At 32.1% G+C, this 25,946-nt stretch overlaps 1 protein-coding gene across 1 annotated transcript in view; it reads left to right on the top strand.

Moving 5' to 3' along the window:
- The window catches only part of MS3_00006115 (uncharacterized protein), a 34,660-nt gene that overhangs the window by 5,338 nt on the left and 3,376 nt on the right, over positions 1-25,946 (top strand). The window contains exon 2 of the mRNA XM_035731334.2: positions 22,551-25,153. Coding sequence (XP_035587343.2) covers positions 22,551-25,153 — 2,603 coding nt within the window. The remainder of the gene's footprint in view (positions 1-22,550; positions 25,154-25,946) is intronic.

Below are 25,946 nucleotides of genomic sequence, written 5' to 3'. Positions count from 1 at the left end.
CAAGGACGATTCTTTTTAATTTAATCCACCCAAACAGTTTTTACCATCTGGTATAAACACTATATTTGATTAACTAGGTTTTCACACACATGTTCACTATGACTTTCGAGTCATATCAGTATGTCATTTGATACATTCTATACTGTTCTAATTAGTTATACAGTTTGTAATATAACTATATTTAATAAGTTGTGATTTACTCAACTGGTACTTGTTGGATATTCATCGGAATAAATTCGGTTGAACTCAATAATTTTATGAGGTTCCTTTATAGTTTTTTATTTAAATTAGAATATCTATATATTGGATTATGAAGAAAACTCACTGCTATGAGAATGATGGAAGTTTTCCAAGGTTTTATAACCAAAAACAGAAATGCCAACCTATGAATTTCGTATATTAATTCCACTTCACCCACTATGATCTATGTAGCCATGTGGTGGGAATGGCTTCTGTTTAATAATAATAATAATAGTATTAGAAACAATATATATCCTAACGTGTAATAATAGTAACAGTAACAATGCCAATACATTCCAATCAACGTATTATACTTAGATGATCTGATATGGTATTTTTCTCACTAAACTGAATTAGGAGAAAAACTGATGTCATAGCATAATTCGAATAATTAACCTTCGAGTTTGAAAAATTTGCCCATTATAGTTAAATAGTTTGGAAGTATATCGTCCGTCAACTGAAACCACAAAACTATCGTATGAAATTTTGTAGTACATCAATTTGCGTATGGAAGGAGGACACATGTCTCATCGCCTTTTTCATTGCCCAAAATCGTGTTCATAGATAATTTTTCTCAATTCTTTTCATCCGTAGTAATCCAGAAATTAAATAAGAGTTTGGAAATCACCAGAGACCCTACAAATAACATGTTTTTATGAAGATAGAAGGTCAATGACCATCCTGGTGTTACGTCATCCTTCCTGTGTTCTCGGCCTCTCACTACAAAGCTTGACGTTGTAATGAAGCCTTATTTTCTTCAATACGTTATCTCCATGAACAGGAATCACAAAACAATTGTGTAACTCAATTAGTGTATTTATGGATATTTATGCATAATGTTGTACTTGTCATTCATACAACGAAATATGTTTAAAGCTAGTGATATATATTCACTTCGTTAAAAATCCAAAATTTCACTCTTAGATTTAACTGGATATGATATGTATGGCTAAGACTTGCTTTCGTCAAATTCAAATCTAATGATTAAGCATATCAGATTGGATATTATTATTATTATTATTACTTTTCCAACCCTTATGATTTTCACAGTTGAAATCATGAGTTGATATTAGCCAAAACACCATTAAAAACCTGGAAGCACTGGACGGCTGTTTCGTCATAGTATGAGACTTTTCGGCGGTGTTCATCCATAATCCCACACATGAGACTCAAACCCAGGACCTTCGGTCTCATCTTTTATTTTGAATTTCCTTATTCACTATGCTGTTGTAAGGTGTGAATTTAAGGTCCGCTCAAATTTTCGTGCTTGGTTATACTGTCTAAGTAAATTGACCGGACGTGCCTGGATCTAAGTGTTGGTATTTACATTGAAACTCAAAAATTAGTTCATTTTGCTTCAAACACCAACGTCTTATTCAGTGAGTTAGTGAGTTTAGATTGTTACCTGTTCGTTTATTGTCATGAATTTTATTTGTCAGGGTCTGTAACTTCCCGTTGTTTAGTTCAGGAATTCATCTGATCAGTCTCTAACCGTGTATCTGCATCCTGAGCAGACAGTATCGATATTGCTATTTAGGAATTGATCAGTTACAAACCATGATATCGAAAATCGAAAAATACAATCATAAACAGATACTATTGTTTAAAAATATACGATTATATGTTACCGAAGATATATTAACTCATATAAGAAGTAATTATTTATTTTTAGAAATGCCGTTGATTAGTTCAAATCATGGCAAGGCAGCTTATAACTTCATCTTATTTACTTTCATTATTTATTCGAACAAATGATCCAGACATTTGTACATGACAATCAAATAAATTGTCTTACGGAAAGGTATTTAACTCATCGTCTATTTCAATTTAATATACCGGTTGATGTAGTAATATGGCAAACTTACAAAATGCGGATTTATTTATTAACCTTTTGGTCACATTGATTTCATGAGGAATAGAATAATACTATCTGAGTGCGTAGATCGAAGTGGAGGGCGGTTGTAACCTTTAATTTTGATCAGTAATTAAATCGCCTCTAAGACCATAGGATATCAGAAATTATTGAACTACTGTTTTACCACTAAGAATGAGTTGATTGATACATGATAAAATACTTGGTTAGTAATAAACTTAAATTTTTAACTATGCAACACAAATGTATTATATTATTCAAATTAGATCAAAGCATCGCTGATTTGTTCAGTCATTAATTATCTCCTTTTTAAACTCTGAATATTTTAGTTAGTTCCTCTCATTGTTATCTTTTATATTTTTTTGATAAGTGACTCAGTAGTTAAGACGTTCAACATTCAGTCACTAAGTCACAGATTTGAACTTCACTCTGCTTATTTCAGTTTACGTAACCGGGTAGTAATGTGGTGTATGCTATTTATTCTGACAGATATAAGTAGTATGTAACACCAGTCGGAAGTGAACTGCCTGATAGCAGAAGTTTGAAATGAAGAGAACAGGTAGGAAATCGGAGAGCAACCAAAATAACAACAGAATTCGATGAATAATAAAGTGTTTAAAGGACAACGCAGAGATGTGCAAATGATGTATTTAAATACATGATTTTTATATTTCACTAAGACAATGTGTTTATCATTGAAATATTAAACGTTGTTCTTCACTTGAGTTCTCATTAATCACAATAGTATCACTTCATAGGTAACGTTTGGTTTGAAGCCAAGTACTTTAATTTGTACCTAATAAGTGATTTCAGTAAACATTCCAATTAGTAACAATGCGAACTGATATGCATACATATTTGCATACAAAGATTAAAAATAATTATGTAATCGCATCATGTGATTAATTATACGTGTTTATAATGCATATAGACACTAATTTAAAATAGTTGGTTGGCATCAACATTTCCCGTTCTATTAAAATCACTTACTTACCTTAGTCTATACAATGTAATAGTACATTTTAGACTAGAAGAAAAGAAAAAAACAAAAAAAATGTATAAACAATCAGTGAAAAAGATGAGATCTATATTTTACTCTTTTTTTTAAAAATAAACCAAAATAACATCGCAATTTTCAATGTGTATGTGTACTAATAAATTCCTAATAGTTAATCATATTTAATTATTTGCTATTACCAAATAAGATCAGATGGTTACTAAGTTGCTAGTGTTAATACTGATAATTTTTTAACATTTTCTTTTTCATTTAATGGATCATTCAAGTCTAGATATAAAATTATTGGGTCATTAGAGTTTGTTTTTATTTGGTATCATTGAAATGATATTCTTCTAGTATTGAGTAGCTTAATCATGAAGCTTTCCATTATCTCTTTAGACAATATCATCAGCATAAAACTCCAGATAGAAGTGGGTTATGAGAATTTTTCTACATCGATCTTAAATACAGCTGGTTAATGGTGGTACTTGTCTTGTTATTGTCGGCACATTTATTTTTATCTTCTCTGCTTTTGTAGAGTTTTTAGTATCAGTATAATTGATAGCCATACGATCACGCTGTGATATTCACTGTTGTAAAGAAACTCCAGCCGATGTTTAATTCTTTTGAAAGCCAGTAGAACGATAAACTGATTTATTGTGGTGACTTGATGGTTAAACTATTCATCTTTCAATTACTAAGTCCTAAGTTTGAGCAACTGGATAGGAGTAGTAATTCTCGGATAACTAAAGTTTAACTCAAGGCCTAGTATTTGGTAAATTAATGGTAAAAATATTTATTTTAGTTGATATCTGAGTGTGTATATGTTGCATTCGACAAATTCATTGTTAAGCTGTATAATTGATGCTACTCGAATTTAAGTGTTGTGACTATAAATCTTCAATTCAGAAATTTTCTTCGTTAAATAATTACTATTACTTATTGAAAGCGATTCTTTACTGATACCGGAGGCGATGAAAAGTATTAAGGGAAGAGTTGGAGTTCCAAATCACAGAAAACCAGTCGTCCATTGCAGATAGATTTTCAGTTGGACTTCGATATTTTTTATCACTAATCCGAAACCTCAGTCACATATAGGTATCATTACCAAGGTTTGATTTGATAATTTCGAATAAATTGAGCATTGGGTAGATTGTTATAAATAAACAATATAATTGTTTATATAGGACTGGCACCTCCAAAATACCCCTTAGCTACAAATCTTCCCCATTATTTCAATATATAACCGGTTTCCTAATCTGAAACATTTAAGGGTCACTTAGATCCGTAATCTGATGGTGGATACGACTTACTGACGAACCACCGACTGCCGCGAAACAGTTACGGAATATTCAATAATTGTCCAATTGATGTCAGGTGATAATGAAAATTACAGTTTTTGAAGTTTAAATTATAAGTTATAATTAGTGTTATTTGTTTGCGTTAATTTGCTTTTAATATTTTCGAGTTATAGAATAGTTAAGTTGTATTATTCCTGAAGTGTCAAATTTCTTGTGTTTTTAGTTTTATTTAAATGTTTAGGCACATTGTTTTTTATACGATTAAATATTAAATGAATATTAGCATGTACTATCTGATCGACTGTTTAACGTTCTTAAGTTTTAATTAATTTGACCAAATAACCCAACATATCTTTAAGTACCATATATAAATCTTTGTCTACTGGGGTGGCTGAGATATGTGTTGCGTATATTCACCACCAACCACCTTAACGAGAAACGTTAGCTGTTATAGCAACAGGCCGTAAGAAAGTCAGGAGACCTTACCTGAAACCTTGCAACAGTCCACTAAATCATTAAATTATGTTCTGAGCCATATTACTAATAAGAAAGACGAATTAACTCACTCGCCAGGTACTTCGGTACTAATCGTTTTCTAAGTGTTAGGGATAATGACACTCCTTTATTGATCAGACCGCACTGGGCGGAGCAGAGTTCAAACCTGGGACTTGGTGTCTAAAAGTCGAAAGTTTTAGCCACTAAGCCACGCCTACGTTGGTAGTCGGAGAGTATCTAGTTGGGATCGGCATGATAATCATGAGTGATGATTGGAGTTTATTGACAGTGCCCTAGTTACATTTACTTTCTTACCCTCTATCGTTTCAACCATATTCTTAATGCTTAGTCTTTTGCATTATTACCAGCACTATTATTACACTACTTTTATTCCTTTGCTAACGATTTTGTTAATTTCGTCACGTCATAGTAATGAAGTTCGGGAACTTGGATTAACGACTAACGACATAAAATTAATTTTCTACCACTGTCCTTGTCTGAACTGATCATTCTAGATGAAAAATTCTGTTTTAATATGTGAGTAACTTGTGAGTGAATGGTTTCGCATCGTTTTTTTAATATTCTCTGGTTAGTCAGAACTCATTCCAACCCATGTCATATTATTGAGAAAGTAATGATGTAAAATTTATGTTTATTTGATTTCATTATGCACTTTATCACATCAATACTGAATAATAAATATTATTTACTATCTTACTATATTGTGCCCGTTGTATAATCTGAATTTATGAAGACTGTTTTTTATTTCAAAATATTTTCTAACATAGAATTCATGTATCAGAAATGTGTAAAAGTGTTTATTTAACTATATCATAGCAACAACTGTTCATAACCGTTATTATAATCAACTATCAAAACAATAACAGTAATACATTTAATCAATATCCTCAATTTTTTCTCTCCAAAAATTACCCTAGACGCATACCTAAATGTGTTGATTACTATTTATTGTTTTGAGTTTTCGACATTTTAACCCTTTATATATATATATATATATATATATATATATATATATATATATATATATATATATATATATATATATATATATAGACAATGTGAAACAATGTAAAATCTAATAAGGTGGTTGTGTAACAGATGAATTTGACACATATTCTCACTCAGACGTAAATAAAGTAGATCAACAGGTATAGAAAACGAAAGAATTGAAATAATCATACTAAGGATAGCAGATATTTAGTGAGAAACCGACACAGAAAACATGTAAATATATCATGAATAAAATGTATATAGGTTTAATATTTTGACGCAGTATGACAGTTAATTGCAATTAGAACCGTGAGTCAACTTTTGCGTCATTTTACATAAAGTTTCACATCACCATTCTCATTTGTCTTAAGGATGTCAATCGAAGAACTCAAAATTAACCAACAGTAAATTTACTGATTAATACCTCTCACCTATTAAGTAGCAGTTTCTGACCTACCTAGTTTCATCTGAGAAGCTCGACAGTATCATTCACTTTCACTCTAAAAAAATTGTTTAAGGCTTAGCACATAAACCAATTCTTGGTAAATGAGTCGTTTTCATTTTACACTATCAGAATAATATTTAGACGAAAACTTGATCGTTAAACATTTATAATATTCACCTTACCTTGCATTCTAGTTGACAATTCTTATAAACGTAAGTATTAGTTGTCATAGATTAACATCAATTTACGATTGAAAATCCCAGAAGACTAAACGGTTATTTCATTCTAGTATAGGACTCCCTAAAAGTGTGCACTTATATTAATGACATTTTATATGCGATTACCTATCCTTGTTGGTATTCTGAAATTGTTTGTTTGAGTGTTTTCTCAGACAAACTGTAAAAAATTACATACCTTTCCAAAATGAAAAAAAAACAAAAAAAACTGAATTGAAACATTGAAATATACTTTTTAAGGGTCATTAGTTTCATAATCATTAAAAATAATAATATTTATTATGAAGTTTTTTTCAGACATGAGAGATTTAATGTATCTGAAGAATTCAAATGTCGATAAATATCGTAAAAGTACAAGTATAGTCTGTCTAACGTAATTTTTTTTTGTTGCTTAGAATTTCAATTCATTTACTTTGTGTAAACAGTGTAGAAATATTTTTACAGTTGAATTCATAAGTTGATCTATGCTAGACCACCACTGTAAACCTGAAAGCATTGAACGGATGTTTCGTCTAAGTATTGAACTTTTTAGCAATGCAAATCCACGATCCTGCACTTGGGAATCGAATCCTGGACCTTCGATTTTGCGAACGAACGCTTAACCTCTAAACCACTGAGCTGAAGTCCAACGGTGTGAATGTCTAACTTTAATCGATCCATGATCTTGTGCAATCCTTCATCCCTTATCTAACTTCAATCGACTCATGAATTCATCATAATGTAGAAATATATATTTTTGTCGAAACATTTAGAAACTAATTGTCAGTACATTTTTCATGTTGATGATTAATGATGGAAAAGTTAATAAAAGCAGTAGCTTCATCAAATGCAAATCTAGGTTGTATCAGTTATAGTTGATGTTAAACCTAGTGTTAGTGTATATTTGTTCAAGTTATCATACTTCACATTAACAAAGTATGAAGGAAAATTAACAATACGAAGTGAAATAGTAACGTTCATTAGAAAATAAAGATAACCATAAAAAGTATAGTTCAGAAGTAGGGAGCAAGATTGAAGAATAAAGTATGTCGATCTCAAGATTTAGTGTAAGTTAAAGAATGAATATAATCGCAAACAGTTTCGGATCATATTAATCGTTAACTATAGATTATGATGATCTTTTAAACCCTTCACCTACCGATATTGTTTATACATTTAACAACTTCATGAACTGTCTAAATCCCGTCCACTTTTAGTCTTTTACTTACCTACCTACCTACCCTCATATCAGCCATCATTATAAATCGAGGAAAGTTAAGGCTACTCAAACGTTATATACTTTCCAACCACCCAAATTGAGGGTTTATAGATTCGTTAATTGAATTGTCGCTATTATCTTGGCTTCCAACATTAAATTTCAATATATGTTAAAGTTTTTATTATCTCTGAGCTGGATGGATTGTTCATCTGAACTACGTGCTGATGATGTTATCCAGAATAATGATGAAAAATTCACAACCAATCTACTCATCTCAGATATCATAACTCTAACATCCTCACCCTGTGCTACACATATTTCACGTCATCTTAAAAACTTCAACATAACTCATTCGGTTTTTCTACTATACGAGAGCACTACACCAAGGATACATATGATCAAATAAGTACAACCTTTGCAAATCTAATTTCACAACCCATGGTTCACACTAGTAGTTCAGTGCTGTAGTGTATATTAGACTAGGCCCTTTACTGATACCTAAACCTACATAAAGGAAACATTTATCCTTGAATCAGCCACTCCCTTTTGTCTTTTTTCAAGGAGCATGGGATTTCATCAGTTAGACGTGAATAGTTCACTGTTATCTGTATAAATCAGTGGGACAGTAATTAAAACACTTAGTCTTCAACCGATAAATCGCTGTTCTAAAACCTGTCTATGTAATACTAATATAAATATTTGAAGCTATATTAATTACCAAGTTGTATTACGTAATAACCTTTACCTGTAGTCAGATGTATGGTTGATTATACAAACTGTGGAATACATATAGCTAAGTGATAACTTCTTTTAAAAGATGTTGGATTTTTTATCACAGTATATTGAAATTGTACCAAAAATATTCGAGTTGGTTGGTCAGCCAGTCAGTGCTAAATAATTTAGAATCTGGAGCAAATCTGAGTTGGTCCGAATCGACATACCACATCTAAATGATGAAATGAAACTAGCATGAGGAGCGAGAAAATCACTTACGATAAACATGGTAGTAAAGGTTTTATCATAGATTAAACATTAATAACATGATTTGAGAAAGTAATGAGGCATGAATAGAGAAATACTGTAACTCGATGCCTAGAGAAATTTAAGGAGTAAATACATATGCACCAGCATGTTATGTCCTGACAAGAATAATGAATGGTAACTTTTGGGATCCATTTATGGACCAATACTAAACGTATATTTCTATTGTATAATTAGTAGGTAACTAAACTATGCATATTCATATTCCTCCTATTATAAGCTTTATTTTGGTCCATAAACTATTATTATACGTTTTACCATTCTTGAGTTATACCCAGTATATTAACTACTACCTCCCTTATTCACAGCCACATTTGACTAATTCTTGTACAAATGTTGTTTCATATTTTATTGGTACGTTGTGGTCTGTTTGATTTGTATGTTTGAAATATAATGATTCATATCGCAAAGGCTCGGATTGGTGTTCTGGACTTAACTGGCTGGGCTAGGTGGAAAGCAGGAGACCAATCAGGGCTCTAGGCTGCTCGCACGTGTTTTACGTGTCATTGATCCGATCGATAATTCACTGCCCTCTAATCGGCGGTCACAAGTTATAACACAGTGTAACCAATCTTGAACCATTTGACTCAGAGATAACTCAACTCCTTAACTTACCTTCACAGATTAAATTGTAATTTTATTTCTTTTTTAATCAATATAATTTCATTGAGATCACGAACAGATCTAAATTAGACAACTATTGGAAACCTGAGATCATTTAACGGCCACTTAGCTTCAGTATGGGGCTTCGTTGCAGTGTGCATCCACGACCCCTAAACATGGGGTCAAACCTAGGATTTTCAATCTCTTACGCATACTCTTAACCTCTAGATCACTGAACCCGTATCCAATAATGTATAAGTCTAACTCAAATCAATCCATGATACTTCTCCACCATGTTTCATTGCTTTTTACAGTGCTTAATGGTTCAGAGGTTAACAGTTCTCATGCGAGATTGAGGGTTCTGGGTTTGATTCCTAGTTTTGGAGTCATGGATGTGTATTGTCAAAGAGTTCTATACTAGAATGAGACGAGAGTCCAGTCCTCTCAGGTTTTCAATGACTTTCTAACTTGGATCGGTTCCGGATCTCAATAAAATTCAACAGATTTTATGACTTTATATTGATAATTTAATCTTATTTCTTATTTGGCCATATAATGTCAGTTGAAGGGACTTTATTAATCGCATAGGTTACTAACTTGTCATAGATTTACCAAGAAATTATATCCACTTATAATCGTATTCTCTATAGAGTACTCTCTTATTGGTCGGAATTTGTGACGAGTTCAAATCCTATCCCATACTCAGCTAGTATTATTATTATCTCTCATCCAATCGTACTGACTCAAAACAAATCTGCTGCATGAATCCCTAATACAAACAGATCACAAGTGGATTATGTAACAGACGTCAATCTTTTCTTTTCGATAACAATGTACTAGTTATCATATAAGAAACGTTTTTGGAAGATTGGAAATCTATTGATAGATTTTCGAAATTATTGACTTTTGATAATCGATTAATCAACAACAGTTGATCATAATTCAGATTCACATTTAACTCATGTGATTGCGATATTTTCTAAACTACTATCATTAACTGCATTTATATATATATGCATAGAGTAAGAGTTGTTTGGTCTTAGTGTGAGATTCCTCAGTAGTACGCATCCACTAACGCTCCTGAGGTAGAACCCAGTATCTTAAGACTGTGGAGTTGGTATCTGATGTTTTACATTTCTAATAGTGGTCAACTAGCAATATTTTGTTAACATTCAAACTAGTCAATTCTGATCTGTTTTAATAAACTCTGTACTTAGTTTGTCCGACGAATACACTGGATAATGTCATAAAAAATCTACGTTGAAATTTCAGAGTGTATCCTCTTTGAAATACTTGCCCCATATCCGTTTTTACTTCTTGAAGGATTCATAGAAGTAAATCACCGGAAATCAGACTCTTTGTTCAGATTGTGATTTTACACTTTGGAAGGATAGTGTGCACAAAATACTTCCCCTAATTTCAGTTCATCTGAAATAGTTCGGATAGCGAGTCAATAACCAGAAAGTATAATATACAGTAAATGTTCTAATTTTCATCCACATAGAAAGCCAACGGTTACCCTGACCTTCAGTCATCCTTGTAATGCTCATAACCCTTGGTAAAAAGTTTTTCTTGTGAAGTACTGTCTACTTCAATTCATTATCTTTACCAATATCACTGAAAATTTCATGAATTTGCTGACAGCTTTTCTAAAGTTGCACCAAAACATAGGTAGATCAGTTGGTATATTCATTGAACAAACTTTACACAAGCGATACAGAAATATTAGTATGACGTTAGGTTTCATCTCATTCTTCTCCAGAACTTATAACGACTTATCTAGTTGTGTTAATGACTTATTTTCCCAGAATTCCGGAGAAAAGTGCTCTAAAAGAGTTATTTTAGAATGGTGTAATCTGTAACTGTACATTTTTGTGTTTGTTTACAGCTAAAGATTGTTTTTTTTTCAACAACCAGATAAAAACGGTGTAGATCTAGAAGTCGTAATAAAGAATGAGTAAAACTACATTACAGGATGTCTTGTTTCTAAGACGAAGATTTATTTTTTTTTCTTGATGAAATGTTATTCATCTCTTGATACTTATAACGTTTAATTTACTATTTGATGGTATAATTGATAACCTCAAGGAAAACTCATCTCAGCTAGACGAGAACTAACAATCGTAGGGGATTCACAATCTCATCTTCTGTGAAATGACTTATGAAACTTAATAATTAATTAAGTAGTAACTTCATTTCAAACGTAACTGAAGAACATAAGTGTGTATGCTGCATCAAAATTATTCTAAATAGTCTCAATTAAACTGTCAAATTGTTATCAATAAATATTAATATCAGTAGTTAAGATCATGAGTCAGTTGAAGCTAGACCACCATGGAGAACCTGGAAGCACTGGACGGCCGTTTCGTCCTGTTGTGGGACTCTTCAGTAGTGAGCATCCACCACCTCGCCCCCTGAGAGATTCGAACCCAGGACTTACTGGTTTCGCGTGCGAGCACTTAACCACTAGACCACTGAGCCGGCATCCAATGGTGTTAATGTCTAACTTCAACTAATCCACGAAAATGAGCAACACATCCACCATTGTCATCAGTGAGTTACTATCTCATAACAGACCTGGTTGAACTCCACTGGTCACTAATTCTCACTAGAACTCCAGGATATACCTCGTGAAGCCAGTCACTAGTGAGCATATGTTGATTAATATCAGATGAGTTTTATTAATAATAATATTGATATCTTTATATAACTGAGTCAAAGTCTGATTGATCTATCTGACGAGTTTCTAAATAGCACAGAATACAAGTGTTTTAGTAGTCTACTATTAACCACTACCCATAAAACAACCGAAGTAATTTACTTTCATTGACGAATTATTTAACTGTTTTATTTATTTATTTATTTGATCTCATGACATAATCTCATTTGCCTAGTACAAGTTTATATATTAATGGTTTATAGCGACAGAATTTATGTAAAGGTTAGTAATGACAATATTAGATTACTCAAACCACACTAAATAAGAGTGGGATTAGAATATGTGAGTTAATGATTAAAAGTCAAAAGTTTTCAATATTATTATGCCATCATTTCATTATCTGTCAAGATAAAACTAAAAATGACTATCACAATAAAAGGCCTTGAAAGTAGCTTACATTGAGGTTTTTTTAAGTAATCGACAATAACAATAACAAAGTTTATTACAAAAACAACGAATACTCTAGATACATATTTATGTATACAGAAATGATGGATTAATTACTATCAGGTGATTAGATAAATAAAATAAATCATGTGAAGCAAAATATTTTTGCTTTTCTTTTGTAAACAAAATAGAGTCAAATCACTTGGTTTGTGCAAAATTTATAGAACGTCATTATGCTAAAACTTATGATATGACAAATATACATGACTATTAAGATTAGATGGTGGTTGGAGGTAGTCAACATGAAACCCTGAACCCCGGTTTCGTGCTACTTGGCACTCGTCAGCAAGGTGTACCTGTAATCTTGTGGATACATGACTATTGTTTAATGTAATCTCAGTCGTTAATTTTTCCTGTAAATTCTATGAGTTTGGAATAGTTCCTACACCCTCCCCCCCCAAGAAAAAAATCAACCTGAGTTTAACTATTGAGTATTATTGTCTACATATTCTTCTAACTGTTTCCTAACACCTACTACCATGGTAAACCATAGTTTTATACTTGTTAAAATATATAGTCATCAAATAAATGCGTTTAATATTAAAATTGACTTCGATTATTAGTAAGAAGTGCATGATATTTATAAAAGTCGTTAACTAGGATGAAACAAAATTGTAGTTTGAGTATGATGAAATAATTGAGTGATCAATCAGTGCTTAGACTAGATTGATGGGCTTCCAAATGCCCTGGTACAACCAAAGGTGGGGAAAGTCAGCTCTCCCTCTCTAAATCCTCTCACATAACCACACGTACATAGCCACTGACAAGGAAGTCCTAATCACTTCCTTCTCGTGTGGGGGGTGTTGTTTGCAAAACTGAGAGGAAGAAACGCGAATATCCCGAGCTTTACCTGGGATGGTGAATACGGAGGATCCACCTAGGGGAGTTGGAAAACCCTGGTTTCAGACCAACGGTCACATGGGCTTCAGGGTCCTGAGGGAAAAAAAGGGCGTACGAACCCACTGTTTGTCACCTGACGTTTCTCCAATGCCTTGTGGATTAGACCTCTCGATTAAAGGCCTGGGGTATGACTCCCCAAGAAAACCACTTGCTTCAGTTTGGGCGCCTTGACATTATCCCAACCCTCACACAAATTGAATCATTTGTGTGGCGCGTACATATTTGCTGTTTCCCTGTACCGATATTTATGTGTTTAAATAAATAATAAACAAAGGCTAGATGCAGGGTGCAAAGAGAAGCTAAAAAAGTTAGTGATTGTGTTACTATTGATAGGATGAAATAGTTGGAACATGAGCTACACGTGCCTTACTATCTCCTACTTTGGTGCTTACTGCTAGTTAGGATAGGAATAGATTATAAGGAAGTCATTGGTGGCCAAACCAAAATGTAACATCATTTCATGGTTTCATTTACTGTTGGTTTGGACGGTATTGGTAAGTGCAGACTACCTAGTTGAAATCCGGGCTGTAATCGTGATCAGTAGTCAAAGATGGTAGATGATATTTCTTAAAATCAGTCACAATGTCAAAGACTCATTTCTGTTTTAACTTCTCAATCCTATATTTTAATATTATTCCGTTTTTTTCCCACGAGTTTATTCTCTCCTTCTTATTATCATTAATGTTACAATTTTATCATACAGTTTGCTGGTCAAATTGTTAATTGTATTTTGTTCTTCTAATTCGTTGAGACAACTTAGGCTGATGCACATTTATGTCAGGACCTACATTTATTATGACTGTTTGAATGTCGTTAAGTTTTCAAATATTCTACTTTGAATGTCAGCTAATGATAAATCAACATTTTCAACTCCTGTGGAAGATTGTCGTGCAATTTCGTGGATTGATTGAAGTTAGACATTAACATCGTTGGATGCAGGCTCAGTGGTTTAGAAGCTAAGCGTTCGCATACAACACTGGGAGTTTTGAATTGGATTCTCGCATTCAAGGTCGTTGATGCACATTTTTGAGAAGTACCATCCTGGAACGAAGCACCCATTGAGTGCTTCGAGGTTTTCAATGGTTATCTAGCTTAAATCGACTCAAAATTTTGATAAAATACGGTTGAAAAGGTTATGTGTGTACTTGATCAACAGTTAGCAACTGATTATATAGGAAAATATTTCACGGTTAATCAGCAGACAAACAATTATCATTCTAAGAAATCGACAGATTTGGAAAGTCTGTATCATGTTTTTGTAATAAAAATGTTCTTGATTGAGATCATGAATCAACTGATGTTAGACCACCATTGGATGCCGGCTCAGTGGTCTAGTTAGTTAAGCGCCTGGCGCGAGACAGATAGGTTCTGGGTTCGAATCTCGCGGGGAGAGGGATTGTGGATGCGCATTGCTGAGGAGTCCCATACTAGGACGAAATAGCCGCTCAGTGCTTCCAGGTTTCCAACGGTGGTCTAACATCAATAGACTCATTATCTCAATCAATAACTTAACAATCTCCACAACCCCTATACTGAAAAATGTTCTTGTAGCAAACCATTTTAATTAAAGGGAACAATGTGTTTATAAAATTAAAATAAAAGCACATATATGTAACACAGTAATAAATGGAAGAGAATTTTAATAAAGTGCTCTCGAATATGATCTGAAACGTATGCAAAACCACTAAGAAGATTTATAAACAGTGAATAGTTGTTTCATCATAGTTTAAGATTTTTCAAAGGAAAATAGAAATGCTTAGAAATAAAGTGATACATACTGAACAAACTGGTGGTTATCTGAAACTAATAGCTTAGTTGACAATATGTTGATATTTCAAATGATAAAATACTGGATTTCAAGTCTTAGTAAGAATATAGACAATCGGATTAAAATAATATTTACTTAAGAAGTTTTTAAACATAATTCAGATCCATTCGTAGGTTCCGTCGTTAACAACATTCCCAAAGACTGCACAGGTACATTTCAAAACTGTTTTTCATTCTCTTTTAATATTGTTTAATTAAATTATTGAGATATTTGTCAGTTTGGGATGATGGATAATATTGAAAAGTATTGACATTTCAGTCTCATCCTAACCATGTATTTCTTTAAACTAAGCATTCCCTTTCTTTGTCAGTTCTATGAATCTGGATTTGTTTGTTTTCAGAAAGAAATCCACTTTACATCATTATTTTTATGAATCTTGTTATCAGATCAATTATAAATTTGACATAGACTTCTGTTAATTTATATTTTTCAAAATGAGTTTTGTGGAGACTTTAGAAATTTCACTGGTTGAAATTATGAGTCAATTGAAGTTAGACAACCATGGAAAACCTGGAAGTACTGGACGTCCATTTCGTCCTAGTATGGGACTCCTCAACAGTGCGCATCCACGATCCCAGCCCCCGTGTGATTCGAACCCACAACTTATCAGTCTCACGCCAGGCGCTTAACCAACTAGACTATACTAGAATGAAACGGCCGTCCAGTGCTTCCAGGTTTTCCATGGTGGTCTAGCTTCAATTGACTCATTTTTCTCTTGAGAAAAGAGAGAGAAAAATAAAAAGGGAAATCGAATATTTTTCTTGTTAATAAAATAACAAACCTTATTTACCTTTTCGAGAATTTAAAAGAAAAAAAGGTTAAATAATTTTCCCAATAAAAGTACATTTCATTATGAACTAGTCATATCATAGATATATATGACTTATAACATACCTTTACCTTGTCCTTTCTCATTTATACATACACACAATATATTATCATTCTATCTTATTATATAGACTTTTGTCTATACATCAAATTGTGTACACATTAAAAGAAGTCTAGAAAATTGATCATAGTCATTGAAGTAATTAATTATATTGATGATGGTAGACATTTATTCTAGACATATTCAATGAAATTAGGATTGACTAAGTCAATCAATTCATGAAATGATCTAGAACATAAAATATGTCTAAATGTAATTTCATGAATAAAGGATATTCAAAATAGGTACACCTTGATATATAAAATGTTAAATTACAAATACATATATATATATACCCTTGGAATACGTAAAATAAATAAACAGACATAGGTGTATTAAACAAACAAAGTTCAAGCACATGTATGTAGAAAAATAAACAAATGTTTATTAATCCAGACAGACTAGAAACTGTTATATATTTGAATGTATATGTGTTTATTTAAAGTGTTTGGTCATGCATTTAACTAAAGGAGAAATAAAATTTGACCTATCTGCCCAACTATTGAATTAGATTACTTGAATTATATACTGTATAGAAAGATAAAATATGTTTATAGACTACAATTTAGTCTTGTTACACTTCATTAAGTTTTATTTGTGACTCATCTAGAATGTGTTCTTGTCCCAATAATCATGGATTATTATTGAGATTAGATGGTGGTTGAAGGTAGTCGACAGGAAACTCTGAACCCGGGTTTCGTGCTACTTGGCACTTGTCAGCAAAGTGTACCTGTAATCTTGAGGGAACTGGTGCTCCCTGACGGATCCGATCCCGTGTCACCCAGCTTCACAGTCAGAGACGTTACCACTGAGCTATCCGAGCCGCGACTGACCTCCTGTAGGACTGAGATGTAATCACAATTGATTGATCACCACCCAGTGATCAATCAATTGTCATGGATTATTATTATTACCACTAATATTAGTAGTGATATTATCTTTCTCAACTACATACGTAAGAGTTTCCCGGGTATTGTAATTATATAAACTTTATATGGTAGACGCATATTTATTATATAACATAACTTGATTTACGAAATATAGTTTCTTATTATTTCTGTCTCTTTAATATTGTATCTTCTCATTCTTGGAGAAATAGCAGTCTCGTAGTTAACACGTAATAACCGATGTGAATTACCGGAACTAATGGAAGCGTATACACTTCTGTTTAATTACATTGTATTGTATTTCCTTAGAGGAGTTAACTCCCACATAATTAGTGTATATTGCTTACACCTGTAAAGGATTTATATTATTGTACGTTAGTGACTAAAATTTAAATGGATATATTTACATGAATAACATGATAAAAAACTTCTGAAGTGAGGGATTTAGTTTTATGATGCATGTTGTTTTACTTTATCAGAGTGGAAACCTGTAGAAGGTCACTGGTGTTTCATAAGTTGAAATCTCTGAAAATGAACAATTAGTCCATTGATGGTTATCGATAAGTGTTAACCAGTACGAAATCCAAATTGAGAATTTCTCTGACATGCCATTAAATTATTCGTAATCCAGTATAATTAGTTTTAATTGTTAACACACTTGTTGCTATTTAGACAGAATAAGGGTAATAAAGTATTTGCGCACCTCTGAGGAGTCCCATACTAGGACGAAACGGCCGTCCATTGCTTCCAGGCTTTCAATGATAGTCTAGCATTGATCGATTCATGAACTCAATCAAAAGCTCAACAATCTCCACAACTATATTACTGATAAATACTTTTAACTGAAAATTTATGTATATAAAGCAGTATCATTTAGTCAGCGAATAAAATGTTTTCATTATTCTATTTTTATCGTTATTAATGTCTAGTTTTTTTTTCATCTCTACAAATATTCATCATTTTTATTCATTATCAGTCTATGTAACTCTTCTTCATGTTTATTTATGAACGTGTGTGTACATAGATTGAAATGGAGTTTCTAGTATATTCAAGATAGTGTATAACTAATAATGTATATAAGCAATTTCCTACTTGTAGTTACTAACCATGCAAAAAATTTTATTTTAAAACTTTGTTTCATTGTGGGGGGAAATGTAACGGAGATTAGTTTAAATTGTAGGTTATGTTGGTTACGAATTGATCTCATTTTGATACCAGTGAGTACTGAATAACTCTTTTGTCTTATCAGAAGACCAAGTCACAGATCGAACCTGGGACATACAGGTTTCACAGTGAACATTGAAATATGAGAAGCACTGGTAAAATTTCAACTTTAGTCAACTTGTGATATAGTGCAAAGACCATCCAGTGTCATATGTGATAACTGTTTCACTATCAATATGTCTGTCCAGTGCTGCTTAATTTTGAACAGTACCCTAATTGAGATCAGTCTGTGGCGAATACAGCCTAAACTATACTGTTTTCACTTGGAAAATAATCTTGACGATAAGTTAATATCACCTAAAAAAAACCAGTCATTGAATAGTATATATTCGTTACACGTTACTACTTTTCAACCTTGTATACTTGCATCTTTATTCAGAAACGAACTATGTCTTATGAACTAAGTAAATTTAGACATTGAGTTAGTGATTGCAAACATCCAATGTTTCAGTTCTGTAACTTCAGTTAGTTTACTATATATCACTATCATTATTATGCTATTTTGTAGTTGTTCCCAATTAATTAATTATTTATATCGGAATAATTAGCTTCTCATTAACTGGAGATGTTAGTAGTGTTATACTGTCGAAGGTCATTGGTGGCAATCTTTCTACTTAAGGTTTTCTGCGATTTGGTTCAATCCGGATAAGTGTACCTAAAATCTTAAGGAAACGATTGTGAGTAACTCGGTCTTACAGGAAGTAATTTGCTGTCCAAATGTCTTAGTGCCCACGTCTCAGATTGCGAGTCTTGGTGACGTGGATTCGAATCCTATAGAAAGCGTCCATTCCCTCGGTATCGCAGGTGCGCTTTGATGATTGATACTGACTATCCTAAAACCTAGGTCGAGCAGAGTTCCCTGACGACCATCTCCAACCACATCAAATCTCAACATAGTGTACGTGATATCAAGTCACTGATACTGATGAGGATACTGTAATTCGATCATTCGAATTCAATCAGCACTCAAGGGACTAGGGAAGAATGACATCGGTCATTACCAAGTGTTCATTCAGTTGTTACTTTCGAAATTATGATTATGTAATATGATAATATCTAAGAGTTGAAAATGGTCTATAAATGACTTTTATGCTGAGTTTTATTAGTAATGAGAGGTTTGTGACGATGAGTTCAATTTGTAATTTAGTTTATTATCATAAAATGACTTTACTTAGACAACCATTCACAAATATGATGCACAGAATACAATTCATTCGAAATGCTTACACTGGACCCCCTGCCAAATGATGATCCTAGTCATGCCAAAAAAAAATCTTTATACGATAACAATACACACAGGGCATAATCAAATATCAGCTAAAGATGGCACTGATCACTAATCATTGATCATTTGACTGTAGATGTTTTTTTCTAACATTTTCAGTGCATAAAATGATAGATTAATAAACATGTTTATTGATTTTTGATTACTTCCTAATAAAGAAATATTTCACCGTTTTTATACGGTATTCAAAAGAAATCGATTTACTTTTTGTATCATTCTTTTTTACTTCAATGAAGTTTTATTGTGAGAGAACTAAGTATTGTTAAAAAAAAGTATTATCAATAGAATATAGATGTAAACGCAAAACTACCAGTTTGCTTACACCGATGACAGCTGATAAATTGTATGAGTGATATATTTTATACTGAAATTTCTACGTAAAGATGTTTCAATACGAACTGTGATAAACAGTTCTAAGCATTCATATATATATTTACTCACTCACTTACTTACTTACTTACGCCTGTTACTCCACCTGGAGCCCCTCCAGGGGCTACTGCCGGTCTCAAGCCCGGATAAAGGAGGAGGGTTGGGCATAGGGTTGGCGACCCCATCCCGTAGATAACCAACTCGCTAAAAAACGCTAACCAGAAAAAAAAAATATATATTTAGTTGAAATATAATCATTTTACTCTTTAAATATACCTTATTATTTTGTAAAATCAAAGGACACATTATTAGTATTAGTACTGATGTTGAATACCATGAAATTAGGCTATAATCCTAAAATAGTGTCTTCATTATTAATCAGTAATAGTTCTGTTAAACCACTGCTTGTTAAATGACTTTACCGATGTTGTTTTGTCTTTTCAGTTGTTAATAAACGTAATCAAGCTGTCATTATTATCAAAGAACAATGTTTTATCTAGTTTGACTTTTGTTTTCTCTCTAAGAATTCTATTGGTGCTATTTTTATGATTTGTTAAATAAACAATAAATCTAGCACTGTATTTGGATGAGTTTCATAAAAATTGGTTTAATTTATCAGTTGCATTTGCTACAGATTGATGATAGCCTTATACAACTAGTTAATTGAAGTTAAAATCGTATCATTAGACGCCGACTCAGTGGTTCTAATGGCTAAGGGTTTATCGAGAAACCTGAAGGTTCTCGATCCAATTACTGTGATGGAGTTTTGTGTGTGTGTGTGCGTGTACTACTAACGGCTTCATACTAGAATGACATAGCTATCCAATGCTCCTTGATTTTAATCCATAGATAAAGTGAGGTCATCATTCAATAAACACTACCTATAGAATCAAACTAGTCACCGGTTAATCACTTTCCTGATAAAATTTGGTTTAAAAAAATAGATGAATGATTTCGCAACATACTGAATAATAATTTGTTGATATGTCCACTCGATAGTTCGAATCAATTGAACCTTTACAGAAAGAATTCACTTTCGTAACAAAATCTGTCATGATATATTTATATAATTATATTAATTGTTAGTAGTGTTCGACTTCAATCTCCTTAAGTAATTTTTACATCCGATCAACTGTTGACTGGATAGTTTATGTAACTATTTACGTTAAAAAAAAAATAATTACATAACCCAGAGATAAATTGAGACTTTTCAAACATCTGGTACTTAAAACTGACCCTATACTCGGACACACTGTTCAACGTATACATTATCTGTCTGGTAAATATTTAAAAAAAAGATTGTGTTTTTTCAATACACAGAATCAGAATTACAATTACAAAACAATGTGATGTACTAATATTGACTGAGTTTTATAATCAATAGAACAAGTAAATTGTTTGATCCCTGTAATCATCAAAAAGTACATATTTCATTTAGATTTAATACTTTATGGAAATCACTAATCCAGACAATTGTTTCCAAACCTTTTCCATAAGGTAATGAGTCATAACGTTTACTGTTGTTTTTTTATCTTTCTATCCTGTGACTTTCATAAGGTTGTTAATGAGGAAAACGAATTTTTATTTTCACTATAGGATTTTGTAGGGATTAGAGAATTTACATAGTTTGTAAATCACTTACTGATTTTAGCTAAACCATCACTGGAAACTATTGGTTTCGTCCTAGTTTGGAACTTTTCAACAGTACATATTCATGAACCCACATCTGGGAATCGGACCCAGGAAATTCGGTCTGGCATGTGAATGCTTAATCTCTAAGCCAATGAACCGGTATTCAGCTGTACTAATGTCTGACTTCAATCAATTTACGATATTACTCAACCATCTTCCATTGCCGGGGGTGAATATCTATCTCACCCATGATTGAACTCTACTAGTAATGGTTTTTCACTAAAACCCTGAGAATTGAACCTTGAAGCTGATCGCCAATAGGCACTTGATCATTGTCACTACAGGATTTTGTTGAATTAATACGTTTTTAAGGGTTTTCAAATCATGAATTTGCAGTAAGCACAAATCCTTAACCGAAAGTCAACCCAATACTTGGTTTGACGGCATCATGAAAGTTTGTGATACTGCCATGGTGCCAAAAAATGAAATAAGAGAATAGAGGTTCGAACCTGAAAATTTATTATTCAAGATCAAATGCTTCTTCAACCTTTAACCCATCACTCCCTAAAATAATATGAACAATGATATCGCCTTTTTATTGTAACGGTGCAAAATTTTCTATCAGTGTTCGAACACACCATTGAAACTTCTAAACCGCACAGAATTACGTACATTAGTCATCTAAAGTTTCCTGTTCATCGGTTTTTGTCATCATTCGTCACCTTTAGTCTTCTGGGAACTGATACTTTCTATGGTTTAATTACTAAGCTGAAAATTATAACATTTTCTTAAAGAAACTAAAAATAAGGTTTATAATTCAAATATTTTATTACATATAAATTGACATGACAATATTTTCAACAAGAATCTTTTCTTTTCTATTTGAATCAGATTGGCAGCAGATGCACTGTCATCAGTATCGGAAAGTGAACAAAGTCTAATTCATTTAACTGATAATCCACTTCCTAATCCACATTTTGAATCAGTTAAAAAAGGAGAAATTATCATTCAAAATGTTGATAACACTAATAAATATTTGCATAGTATTAAACGTGTACATAAACTGATTGAAGATGAATTAATGATGGAATATGATATGAATAGTACTAATACATCTACTACTACAACTGCAACAAAGACAGCATCAATAAATACCATTACCGATAATGATAATGATGATGAGATTAGTCGTGGCAATAAATTCTCACGATATCATGAAAAGGATGAATTTTGTACACCATGTAATATTCATCAAACTAAAAAAGATATTATTACAAAGAGTACTAGTAAACGGTCAATTTTAACAACAAAAAATTACTCTACAACAACTGGTCTATTATATGATTTACTATCGGGTACAGAAAACTTCGATTCAGTTTATATGAGGAGTCAGTTAGTGTTTTTGACATGTGATAATGCGAAATCAATAACTAATCTTAAAAAAGATAAATTTCTTAGTCGACGCAAAATCAATAATTCATCATCTGTTCAAAGGAGACGTAAATCACTTAAACCAAAGAAGCACTGTAATAGTTTACAAACCTTAGAAACTTCCATCAGTAATGGTAGAAAACTTTTTCAGGACAATCTGTTAGGCGAGAAGTTGTCATCGTCTTCTCCATTATCATCATCATCTTTGTCATCATCGTCTTTATCATCATCACCTACATCTTCATCATCTTCATCTACGTTGAGCCCTTCACATATTAATTTGTTAACACATTCCCAGTTATCTCCAACGAAGTTGTTTGATAGATTTGAATACTTAAAAAACAACCACGTTCTACATTCCCAGTCACCTATTAATCATTTTCCTACTGTACATACTGCTAATCTCACCACCGCTACAACTTCTACAACTATGAATAGTCAAGAATGTTCTGAACAACCACTTGATTTATCTTCAGCTTCCTCTCATTCCAATCAATCAGGTTTACTCGATAATTTTAAATGTAATATTCCTACCTCAGATATCATAATCTCAAAAAGAAGGCGGAGTTTTGCCGGTGATTTAGATTACACTTCACGATTTTCTGACAATTCAAGTATTCTACGATGTAATAGTTTAAGACATAATTCAGTTACATTCCCTTTGTCTCATACGGTAAGCAAATTTAGGAAATGTATTACTTCTAGTACCAATGTTACTGGCAGTACTACCATTAATAATATCAGTAATAGTAATTTAAGACCTGAGCGTCAGCCATCAGTAGAATTTATTTGTAAAGATATTGAACAAAAACTAAATAAGAATAATCTGAATAACACATCGAACAATGAATCAACCTTACTAGGAGCCAACTTACTTAACTTAATTCTATCTCCAGCATGTTATCAAATTGCTTTATCCGCTGCATTCGCCTTATGTGCATCTTCCGTTTTTCCGTCTTTTGATAATACAATATATCGAAATAATGATTTTTCAAATTCATGTAATAGCCTTAAGACAACAGATGAATTAGCCTGTAATCTATGGGCATTATCGAATTCCAATCGAATCACTTCTAGTGAACAAATTAATGAAAATAATCAACAATATTTATCAAAGTCAAATCAATCATCATCAAGATTATCAGACGAGAAACATGACAATATTTCAAAACCTGTACATATACAACATTCATCATCAATTCAATCCAAGCTCAATGTAAAACTTAATTCGTTGACAAAATTAAAAACCGGTGAAAGTGTACCATCTAAAAAATCCATTTTAAAATTACACTTCTTTCCAAAAAACACTCAACATAATCATCAAACAAAAGTTTTGAAGAAAAAAACAAACTCTTCACATAGTCGAACATTGTATCAACATTCCAGTAAAAACAACAACAACAACAATAAAATCAATAATGCTGTTACATATACAGCTGATGATGATGATGATGATAATGATGAGGATGTGATCAATGCACAACATTCCTTTATTACTCCATCTATTAAAATTTCCAGTCAAAATCTAACCTTTTACAATAAATTAAAACAATGGTTTAGACAAATGATCCATTTCATTGAACAACCAAAATTAGCAATAATCTCTTTATTGCATAATAATATTAGACATGATTTAACAAAGACAAATTTATTTAATTCATTCAATGAATGTCTATTAGATCAGTCGATTGATACAAGATTAGAACTTTTAAACATATCATGGTATCGGTTATTGATAGTTTATTTAATTGAACATGAACAATTAAATTCACTCATGACAACATTTTCATCATCTTCACCATCACCATCATCATCATCATCATCATCATCATCATCGCCATCGTCTACGTCATTGTCACCAGTGAATGATAAGAGTAAATTTAATGGGGAGAAATTAATAATTAAGAAAAAATTTCGAATCGGTAAATCGATAAAATCAAAGAAGAAATATGTTGAAATGATCAGTGCATTTCATGATATTCAATCAATAGCAACAATATGTTATTCACTGAAATTTACTCATTCAGTTTACAGTCTGATTCGAATTGGTTTATTAATATTAGGTCAGTTATATATATATATATATGCTTTTAAAATAAACTATGACTGATACAATTTTCAATAGTTGAGATCATGAGTGAACTGAAGCTAAACCACCATAGAAAACCTGGAAGCACTGAACGACCACAATGAGACAAAACGGCCGTCCAATGCTTCCAGGTTTTCCATGGTGATCTAACATCAATCGGTTCATGATCTCAATCAAAAACTTAACAATCTCCACAACCCGTAAACTGATAAATAAATAGTTGATCAACTTAACCTACTTATATATTTATCATTGATAATATTAACATTTACTATGTACGCATACAAACAATCATAAATTTGATTAGTACATTTATCCATCAGACATCTTTCTATGTATTAGACTTGTTAGACAGAGAAATGACCCAGACGTTGTTATACTGTTACTAGCTTATAATCTATTTGAATACAAGTCATTTTATATAGGTAGTGTATAATACCCTTCTTCATTTAAGGATTCTTTCTAAGTGAATCGAGACTATGAAAACAATTTGATTGTATCTAATTGTTAATTAATTTATATTGTTTTGATCTCATTGTGACGACGTAACAATTGTCAGTAAGCGAGTAAATACTTTATTGAAGAAAAGCATTTTACCTTTTCTATGAATGTGTCTCAGATAACGGCAAATAGATATCAATATTTTGTCATAATAATAATAATAATAATAATAATAATAATTATTATTATTATTATTATTATTATTAGTAGTAGTAGTAGTAGTAGTAGTACTATTATTTTGATTTGACCTAATAAGGAATCTCGTG

Source organism: Schistosoma haematobium, chromosome 2 (assembly GCF_000699445.3).
Source record: "Schistosoma haematobium chromosome 2, whole genome shotgun sequence".
NCBI lineage: Eukaryota > Metazoa > Platyhelminthes > Trematoda > Strigeidida > Schistosomatidae > Schistosoma > Schistosoma haematobium.
The sequence above is the reverse complement of the archived record's forward strand: the minus strand, read 5'-3'. Positions and strand labels throughout refer to the sequence as shown.